Below are 15,330 nucleotides of genomic sequence, written 5' to 3'. Positions count from 1 at the left end.
GAACTCTGTCGGATTAAGAAGAGAGGAAAAAAAAAAGAAAAATGAGGTCAGCATTCTGTTGGGAATAATGTGCCTCGAAAATAGCTTGAAAGGGTTCTAAAAATATAGCCATTTAAGATTAATTACAGGCTTTCATTCAATATATATCCTTACTTGTTTGCAGAAATGAAGCCAGATAGAAAAGCCATATCTGGCAGATGAATACTGATCCAAATCAAGGTTTACTTTCAATTTGAACATGTAGGGGGCAGCCCACCATTGCACTCAGGACCATCTTAGACCCTCCAACAATATTGGAAAAGCAAGACCTTTTTTTTTTTTCAATGGATTGTTTTATATGTAATGCCTGAAAGTGGTTTTCAAACAAACCTTTGGTTTAATTAGCATAGGGTAATTAGCATAGCGCAATTCATTTGGCACCGGTTCGCATTATGACATAAATTCAACTCTAATAAAACAAAATTTCAGAATGTTAGTTGGGGTCATAGAAAGCTGAAAAAAATAATAATACATGTGTTTGATGTATGCTTACACTTAAACGTACACACGCATGCACGCACACACGTACACCCACACACACATATCTATATTAAATATACATCGTGCAGACATTCATACTCAGTTTGGGTGTGTGTGGTGGCATCTCTGCTGGGGGAGTGAGGTGCGTCCTTAGTCGAGCCATCGATTTGAGTCAGGGGTCTGTTGGGGACCTCACAGTGCTTCTGCGGACCCTCGCCGTTGGCCCTGACTGGCTCCGAGACGGGGACGGCTTTAGGCGTGTCGCTCAGGTCGACCAGTGGGGTCTGGCTTTCGACCTTGCCCGACTGTGTGGACGGGCTGCTTTTCAGGGGGTTGTCTTTGGGCGGACTAAAGCTCTCGGCGAGTGAATTAGTAGCATTGGGAAGAAGCGGTGCTGCTGGGGAGGCGGCATCGGCGGCATCGGCGGCAGCGGGCCTGTTTCGGAGGGGGGGGTTAAAGGTGGAGGATGGTAGCACCGGCAGAAAGGTGAGAAAATAAAGAAGGGGGAAGAGGAGGGAGAGTTTGGGGTGAGTGAGCCATACTGTGCTGCAGTCAAACACAAAGATCAACACAATCCAAATGTGAGGAGGAAAAAAACAAGCCAGAAACAGCTTGTAGGGCGAAAAAAAAATGAAGCAAAATGTCAGGGGCGACGATGATAAAGCTAATTTCATTTTGTGCAAAATATTCCTGAATTGTTGTTTAAAAATTGTTTAAAAAGTCTTTTCCTTTATTTTTATTTTTTAACTGTGTATTAACTTTTATCAAACATATGAAAAACATACAGCAGACAGTCAGAATACCAAGATGGCGATCACCAAGTCAAGGTTTATACTCACTCAGGTTCTGTCAGAGGCGTGGTCTCATTTGGCTCGGTGGGTCCGACTCCCTCTTGGTTCTGTGTTGCCTCTTCCTCCGTTCTCACCTCCACAATGGGCTCCTTGGACTCATCCTTCCTGTTGGTACAAGAAACAAGAGCTGGTCAGCCTTCTTTTTCTATAGTACCTCTAGCTTAATTTTTTTTTTTTTCAGGACTCACGTGAAGGCAGCCTTGCCCTCCTCGATGTCCTTGCTCTTGGCTCCCGGGCCGGCCTTCCCGCAGAAGTTGATGGCGATGCACATGAGGATGCCGCACTTGTTGAGGAAGTAGCAAGTGACGTCCATGGCCACCAGCAGCACGAAGAAGACCACGATGAGGATCCCCACGATGGCGCCCGTGCTCAGGCCGGAGCCTGAGGCACCTGGAAAGGTGAGGGGGGGGGGGGGGGGAAGGACCGGTGAGAAATTCTGTCAATCATTCATAAATTATTTTGGCTTGATCAATGCCGGGGCTTTATTCTATTTGCAGAATGCCTTTAAGGAAGGTCACCGGCATGGCGGTGGCTAACGATTTACATGGCCTACGCTACTGTCACCATGAGTGATAACACCTCTTTTCCACTTTTCCTCCAAATACATTTTCCGGCAACACATGCTCAATTGATTTCTAATTGGACGCCGAGGCCTCGCTTTGCATTGCCTGGTAAATACACAACAATGCTCCCCCCTCAACACGTTTCATTTACATTTTAACAGCTGCAATAAATCATGCGGTGTACGTTCAGAAATAGAGGTGGCGGCGGCGGTGTAGCACTTAGTTGTCGGGGGGAGCATAAATCAGGAAGTGTCACGATAGACGACGCAGACATTTCTCTTCACGGCGCTTGTCGGCTAGCGGCATGCGATAAGCCTCAGCTGCGCTGAAACCCTTTTGCCAAAAAAGCAATCGATACAGCACTAAGATGACGCTCTACATGACTGGACGACGCCTTGGAGTGACAGCTAATGATTTCCCTTTCACTACTTCTATCCAGGTAGTCCAACGGGCTGGTTTGACATCATTTTGAATGTTAATGAACCCCCAGCAGATTTGAACCAAGGAAAGTTGAGTGTATGGAAAGACAGGATGGCCCAACGATAAAATGAGTGACAGCGGATAGAGGAGACGGCTGGGAGGACGTCAGGCGACTTTCCAGGTGGACCTGAGCCACGCGACGTCCTCTCACCGAGGAAGGAGACCTGGAGAGAGGACAGACAGAGTGTGGAAACCAAGAAGGAAAACGACTCGCATGCAGAAAGACGTAAGGACGAGTACAGCAGACAAAAGACCCAAATGCTATTGCCGAGCCAAGTTTGTCTTCCGGCTACGAAGGTGATTTTACGTAGAGCGATTTTAATTTTGGAGTTTGAGTGGAAAAATGCACATGAACAAATTCCAAGAGAAAAAATAAGCAACGATTTTTCAGGCAAGCCGTCGTAGTTTGGAGGCCCGTGTCACCTTGACCACAAGGGATGACAACCGCCGACGTGGTTTTTACCGCATCAAACCGTCAAAGAAAACCGGCGGTAAATGATTGATGAGCATCCGGAGGGATGCAGATGCCCGAACCCCCCCCCCCCTTTCATTAGCGGGTGCCATGTTTTAATTAGCGAGGCTGAGGAAACAATCACTGGGCACATCTGTTTGATTAAAGGAAAAATGTACACGCGTTTCGCAAGCGCTCAGTTGTCATATGCATTTTTGTATCGTGTGCCCTCGCGCAGCTAATTGCTTGTCAGCATAACCCAGGGGGAACAATAACATAAATACATAAAATAATGCTGCCTGACACACACAAAAAAAAACCTTTGTGTTTTTTTGTCATCAACTTTGACGGACGCATTCTACACTCCAGCTGACAAAAATCAAATTTCTTTGGTGAAAGAAAAACAGACACACTTTATTTCCACCACCCCAACAACGCTTACATTGAAACACACACAGATATGTACTTACAAAAATGTCTTCAAACCAAAAAACATTTCACATAATCCAAAACGATGCTCCTTTTCATCTTTTTGATAGCGATGCACGGATTTTCGACCCCCCGAGACATTTCTTGTATAAAGACAAAACGAGTGAAAATAACAGCTGATTTCTGGGATTTCATTTTCTGGAAAGATTATGTACACACAAATTCCATTCTCCTTTTCTTCTTTCAAGGCGTTTTTGTCAAAATGTGGGGAGAACAAATAAGTGCAGTAGAATTGATTTCATGTTCTAATTTGGAGTGTATTCCTCCTGCTTTAAACACATTCATAATGCTTGACCAGAGGGTGGGGGAGAGTGGGGGGGGGCGCTATGCGTCATGCTCTCTTCATGCTCTCAGGCCAAGAGGAGAAAAGCCTCCAGTCCAACTACTGCACAATCACACAATCATGTGACTCTCAAGTTCACTTTAAGGCATTATGAATGTGTTACGTATTCCTAACTCAACGCCACCCGTTATCCGACTTGCAACATAAAAGCAACGAGGGATGGGCATTCCAGAAGAGGGGAAATGCTTTTAAAACTTTTTTTTTCATTCCTGTTTTGATGTGAGCTGCCATTTTGTGGTTGCAGATTAACTTCCCAATTTAAGACTGCAAAATGTTGAAGCCACGATCAATAGCGACAGGATTGCTAATGGTCAATAAATCCATTCTTATGCCCATCCCCAACTTTGGACCAGGGGTGTCCAAAACGTTTAGTAAACATGCGGGAGCAATTGAACTTATTACACGATTGTGTAATTGATAGAAAAAAAAAGGTTTCCAGCTAAACATTCTAGATGAGACAAAGCAAAAAATGATTTTAACGTTTTTGCAATGATGGGCTAGTTAAAAATATAAGCAAAGGGGCCATAATTGGAAGCACTTTGGACACCCCTGAAAAGTCCTTCCATATATTCATATACAGTACAACAAGAAAACAGAACAGAAAAAAAAAAAAAGAATCAGCCAACTCATAATCCCGCCAAAGAAAAGTGATGCACGTACAGAGTAGCACCCTGTCATAATAATAATAATCATCGGAAAAGCAACATCTTGGACTCGTCATCTTGTTTCAATCTTGTTTGTGGCTGCGCAAGGCTCAAAAAGGCATAAAAGCGTGAAAGGGGGAGGTGGGGGTCTTTGTCAAAGCCAACAAACGGATTTTCCTTTCCTCCCTTCTCTTCGGATGAAATCAGTTTTACCAGAGCCGGAGCGCAGCCAGCGAGGCGGAGAGCAGAAGAGCTGCCAAACTGTACGTTGCGCAATGGCAACCCAGCGTCGCTGCAGAGATTTCCAAAAGGCCGCAATTCAAGTGCCACAAAAGTACAAGAAACACCAGTGATGGGTGCAGATGACAAACGTCCACAGGTGACCCGACCCCCCCACCACCATTGCCCCCCGAACAGGACAAGACAAAGACAAGACAAGAGACACAACGAGAAGAGGGTGGAAACAACAAGGGGGGGAGAGGAGTGAAGAGAAAGGGGGGGGGGGGGGGGAGAAATAGGAAAAAAAACAAAGTCAGAAATACAGAAATACAAACCCTGAAAGGTTAGAAGAGATTTAAGGAGTAAAAAAAAAGAAAGAAGCCATAGCATGTTAGTTAGCAAGGCAGATGGTTTATGGCAAGCATGAGTAGAAAGAGTGGGGCCATGGTGAAAAGACTAGAAAAGCTAATTCAATATTGTAATTGAGATTCAATATGCCATTATATATATTTTTTTTCATCATGGTCCATATTTGCTCTTTGATGAGTCCAAAAAAAGCCAGATTGTTTTGAAACGAGGCAATGACATGAAAAGCTCTTCCCATAGAAATGAAGAAAAATAAAAGACTTTGGGGTGAGGATGGGCGAAATTTTTGTTTTGTTTTTGTCAAGACGTTTCTATTGTGGCGGGGAAGTGGACCAACGTCAACATTATTGCGCAACAGCAACACCGTGACTGCTGGAGGAGAGCCTTTAATGGAGAATAAAAAAAATGTTCTCGCTATATCGCTGGCTGAGCCTGCCTGGATGATGCGACTGTAGATTAGCGTGATGCCGAGCGCTGCAGTTGGGAAAACCTTCTTGCGCTATTTACTCAGTGGTTATCTCGCTTAGCCAAGCCACCGTGAGGTGCCTTCTGAAATGCAAATCCACTTCTCTTTGGTGAAGGTATAGGTGAAGAATCTGCATTCTAAATACCAACCCAAACACTATGCTCTACATATAACCTCCACAGACAATATATTCGGTACCCCTGCATGATGTCATCATCGTATTTTTAATTCAGTAGCGGTGCTGCTCAAATGTTAATTGTGAAAGCATGTTCTTTCATATTGATCAGCAATTCAACTACTGACCAGCCAAAAATATTTTACATTTAAGAGACATTTGGAGGAAATATAGCATGATATTATAAATGCACTTATGTAAATAAAACAAATACCCAGAGCAATTATATAGGAATAGCCATACCATTAAAAAAATTGAAATAATAATAATAATAATAATAATAATAATAATAATAATAAAAATAGGCCTTATCCCTAATAGAGGGCTGATTCGTCCGATGTTTAATAAAAAATAAAAGGTAAGGGCGTTGGCCATGGTGTTAAAAAAATGCAAATAATAAAAGCCCTACGCCAAATCAATGCCTACTGCGTTTGTGTGTGTGTGTCTTGAGCGAGGCATAAAGACTAGCGTACCTGGCATGGTGGTGGGTTCTGAGGCCGTCCTAAAGGACAAGATGCCAGGCTCGGATTTGCCCTTCTGGTTGACCGCCACAATCCGGACCTCATACTCGGTATTCCAGTCCAGTCCACTCAACACCACGTACTCGCTGCTGCGCGGCATGCGGATCTCGGGTTTCCAGTCTGACACGTGCTTCTGAGGAAGTAAGCAGGAACATTTTCTAGCAGTTGGCTCACTCGAAAAAGGAAAACGTGATAGATTTGCATGAATGCTGCAAAATAGTTGAAACGAGGCAACTGGAAAAGACTTACGGCCTTGTATCGGACCAGGTAATGCGTAATGGGGGAGCCGCCGTCGTCCTGCTTGATCCAGTTGACCTTAAGAGCGTTGCCCTGATTTTGAACCATGGCCTCCAATTTCGGGGGGCTGGGTTCCCCTATGAAGAGTAAATGAGAGTAAACAGATGCTCATTAAGCCTGAATAAATGTCACACTTAATATAAAAGTCTCAATCTCACTTGAAATGTCCTAAATTGCAAGCCTCCACCTCACATCGGATCAATATTGGAATGTTTGTCTATGGCGGTTAATAAACAGCCGCTCGAAAATGATTAGGAAATGCAATATCGGTGTTAGTGACACTTTAAATTCAAGGGTGCGCGTTCCGGTTAGCATGACGGGAATGTTAGCGAAGCGGCTCAAAAGGGCGGCGGGCAGCATTGTTGTCCAGAAGTCATGTTGCACTTAGCTTCTTTTGTTGGTGTTGTTTTGTGAGGCTCAAAGTGACAAAGAAAATTGTGAAGGTAATAGAAGACGAAGAAGAGAAAAAGGTGCATGGTGCTCGGGGCACCGTGTAAACGGTCCTGTAGGCACTCATTCTGAAACATATTTTTGTGATTTATGGGGATGGATAAGACATGGCAGTGATGACACACAAACAGGGTTTACCGTGAGAATCAAAATAGAAGAGGAAGAAGAGGAACAAGGCATCAACTTGCATGCAGCAATGGCGTCATTGGCCGTCCAATCAAATACGGTTCGCAAGGAATAGGAAATTAATAATAATGTAAACAATTAAGGCTTATTGGGCGGGGTGGGCACAATGGGGTAATTGTGTTCCTACATAAATAATCAAATACATTGCATATATATATATATATATATATATATATATATATATATATATATATATATATATATATATATATATATATATATATATATATATATATATATATATATATATATATGTATCGTCATTGTGCGGCAAATTCAAATGAGAAACATTAATAAAACAGCAATAAATAAATACATGAATAAATAAATAACGTCTGCTTTGAAAGAGCTAACGCAACCTGAAAAAAAATTTCACTTTTATCAAGGTCACACTCTCACTCTAAAATCGTGACAAAAATAGTCGATGCAGTGATGATCTATCAAGTAATCAAATGTTAGACGTGAATGAGCGATTACAAATGACGCTGAAATGGCCTCGTCGACCAAAATGTGCTCCTTAACGGTCTGCAAATAATGAACAAATGTTACCTTCTGTTGGACGGTGATGTAGACATCATCAGCACCATGCAAGAGCCACATGTCAAAGTCACATGATTGGTCGACGTGGTCAATACGGGGGCGGGGCATGGGAGGGAGGGGGAGTACAAAAAGGAAAACATTTATGGAAATGATGAAAATGTTAACGTAAAAAACAAAAACAATGTTGCACACATAATGAACACACACACACACACACACACACACAAAATATTTTTTTCAGCACAAATGAAGCTTAAATAAAAGCTTAAAATAAATTAAGAAGGACTGTTCTGGTGACTTGCGCAAATGCTCTTAATTCAACGACCATTGTTTGAGGAAATATGCTCAATTGGATTGGAATAATAATGCATAAATTCCATGCCACACGTTTCAAATATGCAGTTAGTAAATCCACCACTATACCGGCCCATTTGATGCTAAGACAACTTTCCAAACCAACGCGAAACTAGTTAGCAAGCAAACAGTAACGAGCAAGGTGGCATACTCACTAAGCACCGTAACGGTGGTAACGATAAGGGGCGGAGCCTCTGATGATGCTGAAAAATGGTGGAAGACATTGTCCATTTGCTACACTGCGACAGATAATCTTGTACTTTAAGCATCTATTAGCACATTGTAGCTCATATGAAATCGCAACAAAACAAAAAAATAGCAAAATCCACCAATTAATAAACGACAAATAACTTACAAACAACCTTTAACATTTTCGGTAGCCACATGTGCAACGCTTGGCGGGAATTGATAAAGGCTAGGCCACTTTTTGTACCATGCAGCCTCGGACTTTCATCCAACCAAACGTGCATCTCATCGGAATAAATATAACATTAAAAGGATTCAAAATATAAGTGCACTCCTTCCAGTGCTAACAAGCGCAAGAAAGATTTGTGGGACTTGGAGCTCTTTAAAGCGTAATCCTTACGGGGGAGATTTAAATGCAAAGATGTCCGGCCTTTAACATTACGACCAGTAAGTACCTCATTGATTTCCTTATGATAATACACCTCGGTTCCCAGTAGCATGTACCTCATTTAACGACCTCACTCAAGCCCAATTTGCAATTTACTGAACGACAGGAAGAGATGTTAAAGGGGAGAAATACAAGCTAAACTCCGGATTCAATCTAGCGCACGGCCTTTAGAGAAAAGGAACGGAATGCCATTTGAAGAAAAAAAAAAGACTTTGTTCAAAAGCGGGGAAAAGAAAGCGAACGGACAGACAGAGATGGGAAACTTACGTGTGAATAAAAGGCCTGAGAGCTCCGATGGAAAACATAAGAGACGGAAAACAAACCGGAAAAGAGACGGACACAAACAAACAAAAACAAAGAAGAAACAGAAATAATGAAAATGAGAATACTCCCAAAAGAGGCTTTTGGGAGGATGACTCGGAGCGGGATGCTCTTTACTCGGCATTACCGCAAAAGGGTGGGAAAATCTCGTAAAGTAAGCAAGGTGTCGAGGAGACGAGCGGATGGACGGACGGACGGATGGAGGGAGGTCTGGTATGGATTTAAAACAGAGTCCAAGATTTATTTATGAGCCCTGAAGAGGGCCTGGGAAAACTCATTCGTGGATCAATATATTAAAAGAGATCCGTGTGGGTGGCTGTATGTGTGCGCTATAGATACGTGTTAGCGCCCATCGATACAAAGACAAATATATGATGGTAGTTTTCGCATTATAAATGGAAATGACTGTAGATTAAGCCAAACAAACCAAGAGCGACTTGTCAATTGTGTTTGTTTTTGCGGTCGTGGTTGTTTTTGTTTTGCACTAAGTGAATAAGTGCTACTGTTAGCGTAAATATGCTAAGCCATTGTAATTAAACTTGCTAGCGACAACGCAAACACAAACAGTAAAGTAGGCGTAATTCATTTGGTTTCATTTAGCTCGTAAGACAAAACAATTACAGCAGTCTCGCGATAAAGAGATTCATGGACAGGCACACAACCTTATCAAATAATTGATCGGAAAGGTCATCAAAGGCTCATCTCGAGCCGACACAGCGAATGAGATGACTAAACCTCGTGCCGCACGTGACTTTGTGAACAACAACATTCTCTTTGAATACTTTTAGATTCAATGTGTGGTGTGGTGAAAGCTTCAGTCCATTTTCAAAAGGCTTTCATGATTTTGGAGGTACGTACGGATGGGTCCGGTCTTGAATTTGACCACGGCGCTGCTCTCGCCTTTGCCTTTGCCGTTGATGGCGGACATCTTGACCTCGTAGTTGGTGTCAGGCGTCAGGCCTCCAATGGTGACCAGGTTCAAGTCTGTCGAAGAAAAAATTGGCATTGAAATGCAACAAACTTCCAATAGCAACCATCATGAAATGTTTTCGACGAAGTTCGTTTGCCTGCGGGAAAATGCTCCGACGACAAAATAACGAGAAGCACATTATTGACACAGGAGGGGTTAGCATCAGTCTACTTATTGTTAACAGTCAAGCGAGTGTTTTTTTATACAGTGTGCAATTCATTCGGCCAAGAGGCAAAGATGATTTTGACTTTCAAATTTGGAATCATGCTTTCATGAGGTTTGACTGAGACACTTAAAGAAGGGAGGTATGTCAGTTTTGAAGCGTTTGATGAAGCGTTTCTTGTGTGGGATCTGGCCTCCATGTCAACATGTGGCAGTACTTTTTTTAAACATGTGATGGCAGTCCTGCTTTTTATCAGCAAGAGCATGCCAGCACTAACAATACACCTTGGTTCATCTCACAAAAGTGAAGAATTTTTTCCACAGTAGGTGCTGCTGTTTTGGGTCAAAAATGGGATCAGAGGGAACTTAAATCAGTGTGGGCCAATAATAGCTGATCTCTAGAGAATTTATTTTGTTATTGGAACTGTCTGTTCTGGTAAAAGTTTTACAAGTACAATTTTTAGGGACGTGACAAGAGTTGACGCAAATGCAGCTCTCGGCTTTTATGTCTGTTTTGGCCAGCCTTTTCTTCACCCAAAGTGGGTTTTATGACTGTTAAGCGCCAACCGGGCGGGGCTTTATTTATTTAATTAAAGGGCTGACCTTTTTTTTTCTTATTCCTGAATTTACCGACGAATGTTGAGCACATGTGACAGGGAAATGCAAAGTGCATCCCTTCGCGCATCAGTTTACATGACAGGCGGCTCTCGGACCGTGAGATGACAGCAGACGGCAAGCAAAGCCGCTGACAGATACGCCCCATGCGGCAAACGGGACAGGAAGCATCCAGACATGTCAGCGCCACTGCGTCTCGACGGGACGGGGCTATTATCTGGGGCCCGAAGCCGACTGTCATCTCAGGCTCGCTCTCGGCCAGACGTCGGGCCGCGTGCAGCTCTGTCATGTTTGGATTAGCTCCCGGTGATAGCTCAAGCGGTATCTGCCCCTCCCTTCACGTCAAAGAATCAGAATTTTTGTTTATCCGCAAAAAAGTTGATGGAAGGGAAGCGTTGACTGTGTGGTTCGCATCAGGTTCCGTCTGACCGTAGTTGAGAGCATATGCGTCGACAGAAATGTGAGCGAGCGTTGATCGGTGTTGCCTAGCAACCACGCTTGCGCTTACGTATTGTCATTTAAACGATCAAAATGATTTGTTTCACCTTCTGTGGCCTCGTAGTCCCTCCCGGTCCAATCCTGGCCGTCCAAGCGCCATTCTACCCGATATTTTATGATGGGCACACCTCCGAATGAGACAGGCTCGTCAAACTCCACCACAGCCGAGCTGGAGAAAGGCTCAAGCTGTTGGATCTCTGGCGACGATGGCACTTCTGCAATGGAAAACTTCGGGATCAACACTGGGTCGACTTTGTACCTCCAATCCGGGTCGGTTTTGAATGTACAGAACATTAACATGGAAGAGACGGGGTCGAGTATTAAAACTTAACACCCGAGAGCTGACTTTGGGAACTATTATTATACACAGAGTGTCTGGCTTCCATTGTGGCGCTGATAAGCGCTCCTAAGGTGACAACATCTCAGCATCAACCACATTCCGTATCTGTGTCATGTCAAGGAAACAGATAGTTGGCAAAAGGGTCAAGGGTCAAAAAGGTTAACATTCAGGTACATTTTTGGATTACTTGAGTAAATCTCAGGGGCTGAATGAAAGCAAGAAGAGCACCAGCAAGCCGCAACTTCTCTAAACCAGATCCTCTCGTTTGTCAAGTAATAAAAACCCAAACCTGCTTGGATGAGGATGAACTCCTTGGACTCTGTACCCATCACATTGGTTGCCGTGCAGTTGTAGCTTCCAAAGTCACTCTGAGATTCAGGGGACACCTGAACAGACCGTTCCAAAACAAAACAAACATTTGACAACTGAAGTGTATCCTGAGACAAAGAGATGTTATCCAAAGTGTTACCTCCAAGTAGCTGCTGCCCTGCGTGCTGTAGATCTTCACGTTGCTAGTGTTGACAGAGGGCACCTGGAGGCCATCTCGGAACCAGGTGACAGACGCCCCGGGGTGGGCCTCCACCCCGCAGCTGATGTTGGCCGGGTTCCCCTCCCACGTGTACACCGCCACCACCCCCAGAATCTTTGGCGCATCTGCAATTTCACACCACAGTTAGCACCGGCTAACCTGGAACCTATTCGGTTCTATGGCGCACACTACAGACCAGACAAGCCTCGAAAGGAAACTACTTAGGGCTTCAATAAAGAAACTATCGCACTCCAATCATTCTTTGCGTGGACAATCCACAGGGTGAGCGGAGTTCACTGAACCAAATGTGACCATGCTGAGTCTTTTATTGCACATTTTTCATTTCCCTCAAGACACCCAGCAGCGTTTGTTGTGGTTACCAGACTGAAAAACCATCCAAGAAATTGTCCCCAAATGAATGGTCATTTATGTAGTTAAAGCAAGGCTATTGTTATCCCGCCGAGGGGAAATAGACAAGTCCCGCTTGTCGAGAATCAGCGTTCGTTCACCTGCATGGCAAAAGGTTTGACATGAAAGTCACGTGAGGAGCTCAAGTTTAAATAAAGGCCAACAGCTTTGAGCTTTCTCCTGATGGCAAAAAAAGAAACGCTCTGCTGATTTCAGTGAGATGTTGCAAGTCTTATTGATTTGTCTGCCAAGCGCTGCAAACAACAATGGAGGAGGCGGGAGGGGGAGACCCTGAAAAGTTGCCTGGATGATGTCAAACTCCATTTCGCCGTAGCTCATCGTGGAAGATTCGCAATTGATGAGGTATCACTTTACGAATGTCAGCGCCTGAACTCAGTCCACCATGATATTTGAGGTATTCCACCCTCGACTCCAGTTAATCTGTCCGTAGTTCTCATTGACGTAGACCAAAGATCATTCCTGACAGTCTGCTGGATGAAAAACCAAGATGATAATCATCTTGTTTTTTGACCTCAGCCAATCCTTGCTCTGCTGTGGAAGAACAATCAAGGGATGCTTTAGAAGACCATTCCATAGGTTTCCTCCTAAGAAACATAGAATTAGCATCAATGGTGTTCTTGTGCCACACACTGGTTGAGAATTGTGACTGATGAAAAGGAACCATGTAGAGATTTGATCTTTAAGCTCCACTACATCTTGTGCCGGTGATATCTAAAATCAATTGGACTCTCGCTCCTCCTCTGCATAATAATCCAGGAATGCTTCAGGATTGCGACTCAGTGCCTAGCTTTGATTTGATAACCGTTGCCTTTTGTCACATTTCATTCTAAATTGGCAGAGTCCTTCCATCAATAAAGCAGAACCAACCGCGTGGAAGAGCAGCAAAGGCTTGATGCCTCAGTAAAGGTTGGGAATTGCTGTCTCTAAGTCCTCAATGTTTATAAAAGTCTCAGATTGCGACTACTCGAAGCGAAAAAAAGCAAATCTCGGCTTCAGATCACTTTGGATCTTTAGATTGGGAGATCATTTTTGGGTCAGGAAGACTTACAGCGAACCTCCAGGTACACAGGCTGGTTGTCCTGACCGATGGAGTTGCTGGCAGTGCACAGGTATTCCCCGGCGTATGTGAAGTCGACGTTTTTCAAGAGGAGGGAGGACACCCGGGCGTGGCTGCGGACCACGATGTTTCCGTCGTGGCTCTGCGAGCGAGAAGAGACAAAAGGAAACCGATTGTGAAAACCAGACCGCGCATCGATTCTGATCGGGAAAACCATGCAGAGTAAGCACTCTCCTGGAAATACAGAAATACTGGACGTTAAACGTGGACTGTTAGAACGAACATAACTGAGAAATTGGTGCAAGTGAACACAAATTAGGATTTTTCGGTGAAATGGTTAATTGGTGTGCTTCTTTTTGGTGGATGACGTAAGATGTTATGAATGGATGAAAGGAGCAGGCACAGCATCATTAAGTAGAATTCTGGAGAACTGTGCTTACAAGGCATAGAAAAACGATTCAACCCCAACGACCGGATGTCATTCATCCACACTGCCTGAATGGCGTCGACATTAACGGTAGCTCGGGGCAGGTTTTGACGATCGGCCCCCGGTCAACTGATTGTCAGCTCCATCCTTTAACCACAAACACCACTTCGAGACTTTACAGCGACGCTCGCCGGCGCCTTTTGATTGATGATTTCGTAGACAAGTTCGGGCGTGGAGCAGCGCGATCGGCACGACCCAGATAAGATGGTGCGAGATCAATGCCAATGCGATCGATGAGAGGGCATGGATCAATAGGTGATTTTCTGCGGCGGTGCAGCTAACTAGCTGACAGTAAGCGGCCGTTTCTGAAGGTCCCGAACACCCGCGGATTGAAAACATTGGGATTGAAAACACAATATCAATGGTGGCTTGAATGCCGCCTGCCCTGTCGAGATAAGAACATGGTGAGAACAGTACAGACTGGAAAGGTCAAGACACTTATTTCTTTTCCCCCAGTATCAACACTCATCTACTGGCAAAGGGCAACTTCTTGATGTCTAAATCTACTCGACTAGCTAGTGGTCTAAATTTGCCAAACTAGGACCAAAAACAAATAGCAGCAATTCTCCTTTTTCAATTTCATGAAATATTGATAGATTTGCTTGGAATAAACTAAAATCGGAGGAAAAAAACACAGTTTCTATCAAAAACGATAGAAATTTCAAGTCCGTGTCCACGTAAGAACCAATTCCATTTTGACGCAGAACCAAATATAGTTGGTACAGTCCAATCAGAGTGGCATGGTCCTCTGAGAACCAGAAAGTAGTCTGCTCGCTAACAGGCCAACAAACAAAATTACCGAGACTCTAATCATGTATTTGCCCTTAGCGAAGCAGCTTGCGGCTCATTCTCCAAGGTTGTTATTCAATGCTCTGTTCCAATTAAGTGCAAATAATTTCACATAATGATATGGTCTCTTAAGTGAACATTGGCTGGTGTGCCAGATGTGCTTTCTGCTCTCTTGCTATTTTTTTTTTTTATATAAAGGCACAGCAAACGGTATTTACGCCAATGGATGGGCGTCGACCCCTCAATTACCTCAGCAGACCGTTGCACAACCAAATAATAAAACCCTTGAAAAGAGGACAAAAAGCTGAAAAAGTCCACTAAACAGATGACATTAAGTGTGCTACGTGACTAATGTGAACACAGTTAGTGGCCGTGAAACAGCACGCACGCTTCAAGTGGCTTGAGTGGAAACACTTGAGGGAGGTGTGCTAGCGTGTTAAGTCTGGGGGCCCGTGCAACTATGGCAAATTTTTTTTAGTCGCCATACCTCATATTGGTCGGGTCGTGTCCATGAAGCCTAGAAAGGACAAACACACAAAAACAACGACACGGTGGGGCTTTTGTAAAGTCTTCACACATGGAGGA

At 43.9% G+C, this 15,330-nt stretch overlaps 1 protein-coding gene across 1 annotated transcript in view; it reads right to left on the bottom strand.

Annotated features, from left to right (window-relative positions):
* ncam1a (neural cell adhesion molecule 1a) overlaps positions 1 to 15,330 on the bottom strand; it is an 88,403-nt gene that overhangs the window by 3,388 nt on the left and 69,685 nt on the right. The window contains exons 9-22 of the mRNA XM_085935713.1: positions 15,233 to 15,262; positions 13,461 to 13,611; positions 11,924 to 12,108; positions 11,744 to 11,840; positions 11,162 to 11,329; positions 9,728 to 9,853; positions 8,816 to 8,830; positions 8,070 to 8,117; positions 7,570 to 7,572; positions 6,337 to 6,461; positions 6,040 to 6,220; positions 1,559 to 1,760; positions 1,359 to 1,475; positions 619 to 954 (exon numbers count right to left, since the gene is read on the bottom strand). Coding sequence (XP_085791839.1) covers positions 619 to 954; positions 1,359 to 1,475; positions 1,559 to 1,760; positions 6,040 to 6,220; positions 6,337 to 6,461; positions 7,570 to 7,572; positions 8,070 to 8,117; positions 8,816 to 8,830; positions 9,728 to 9,853; positions 11,162 to 11,329; positions 11,744 to 11,840; positions 11,924 to 12,108; positions 13,461 to 13,611; positions 15,233 to 15,262 — 1,784 coding nt within the window. The remainder of the gene's footprint in view (positions 1 to 618; positions 955 to 1,358; positions 1,476 to 1,558; positions 1,761 to 6,039; positions 6,221 to 6,336; positions 6,462 to 7,569; positions 7,573 to 8,069; positions 8,118 to 8,815; positions 8,831 to 9,727; positions 9,854 to 11,161; positions 11,330 to 11,743; positions 11,841 to 11,923; positions 12,109 to 13,460; positions 13,612 to 15,232; positions 15,263 to 15,330) is intronic.

Source organism: Syngnathus leptorhynchus, chromosome 17 (genome assembly GCF_054491065.1).
Source record: "Syngnathus leptorhynchus isolate UIUO chromosome 17, UIUO_Slep, whole genome shotgun sequence".
NCBI classification, from domain to species: Eukaryota; Metazoa; Chordata; class Actinopteri; order Syngnathiformes; family Syngnathidae; genus Syngnathus; species Syngnathus leptorhynchus.
Note: the sequence above shows the minus strand (reverse complement) of the source record. Positions and strands in the feature narration are given on the sequence as shown.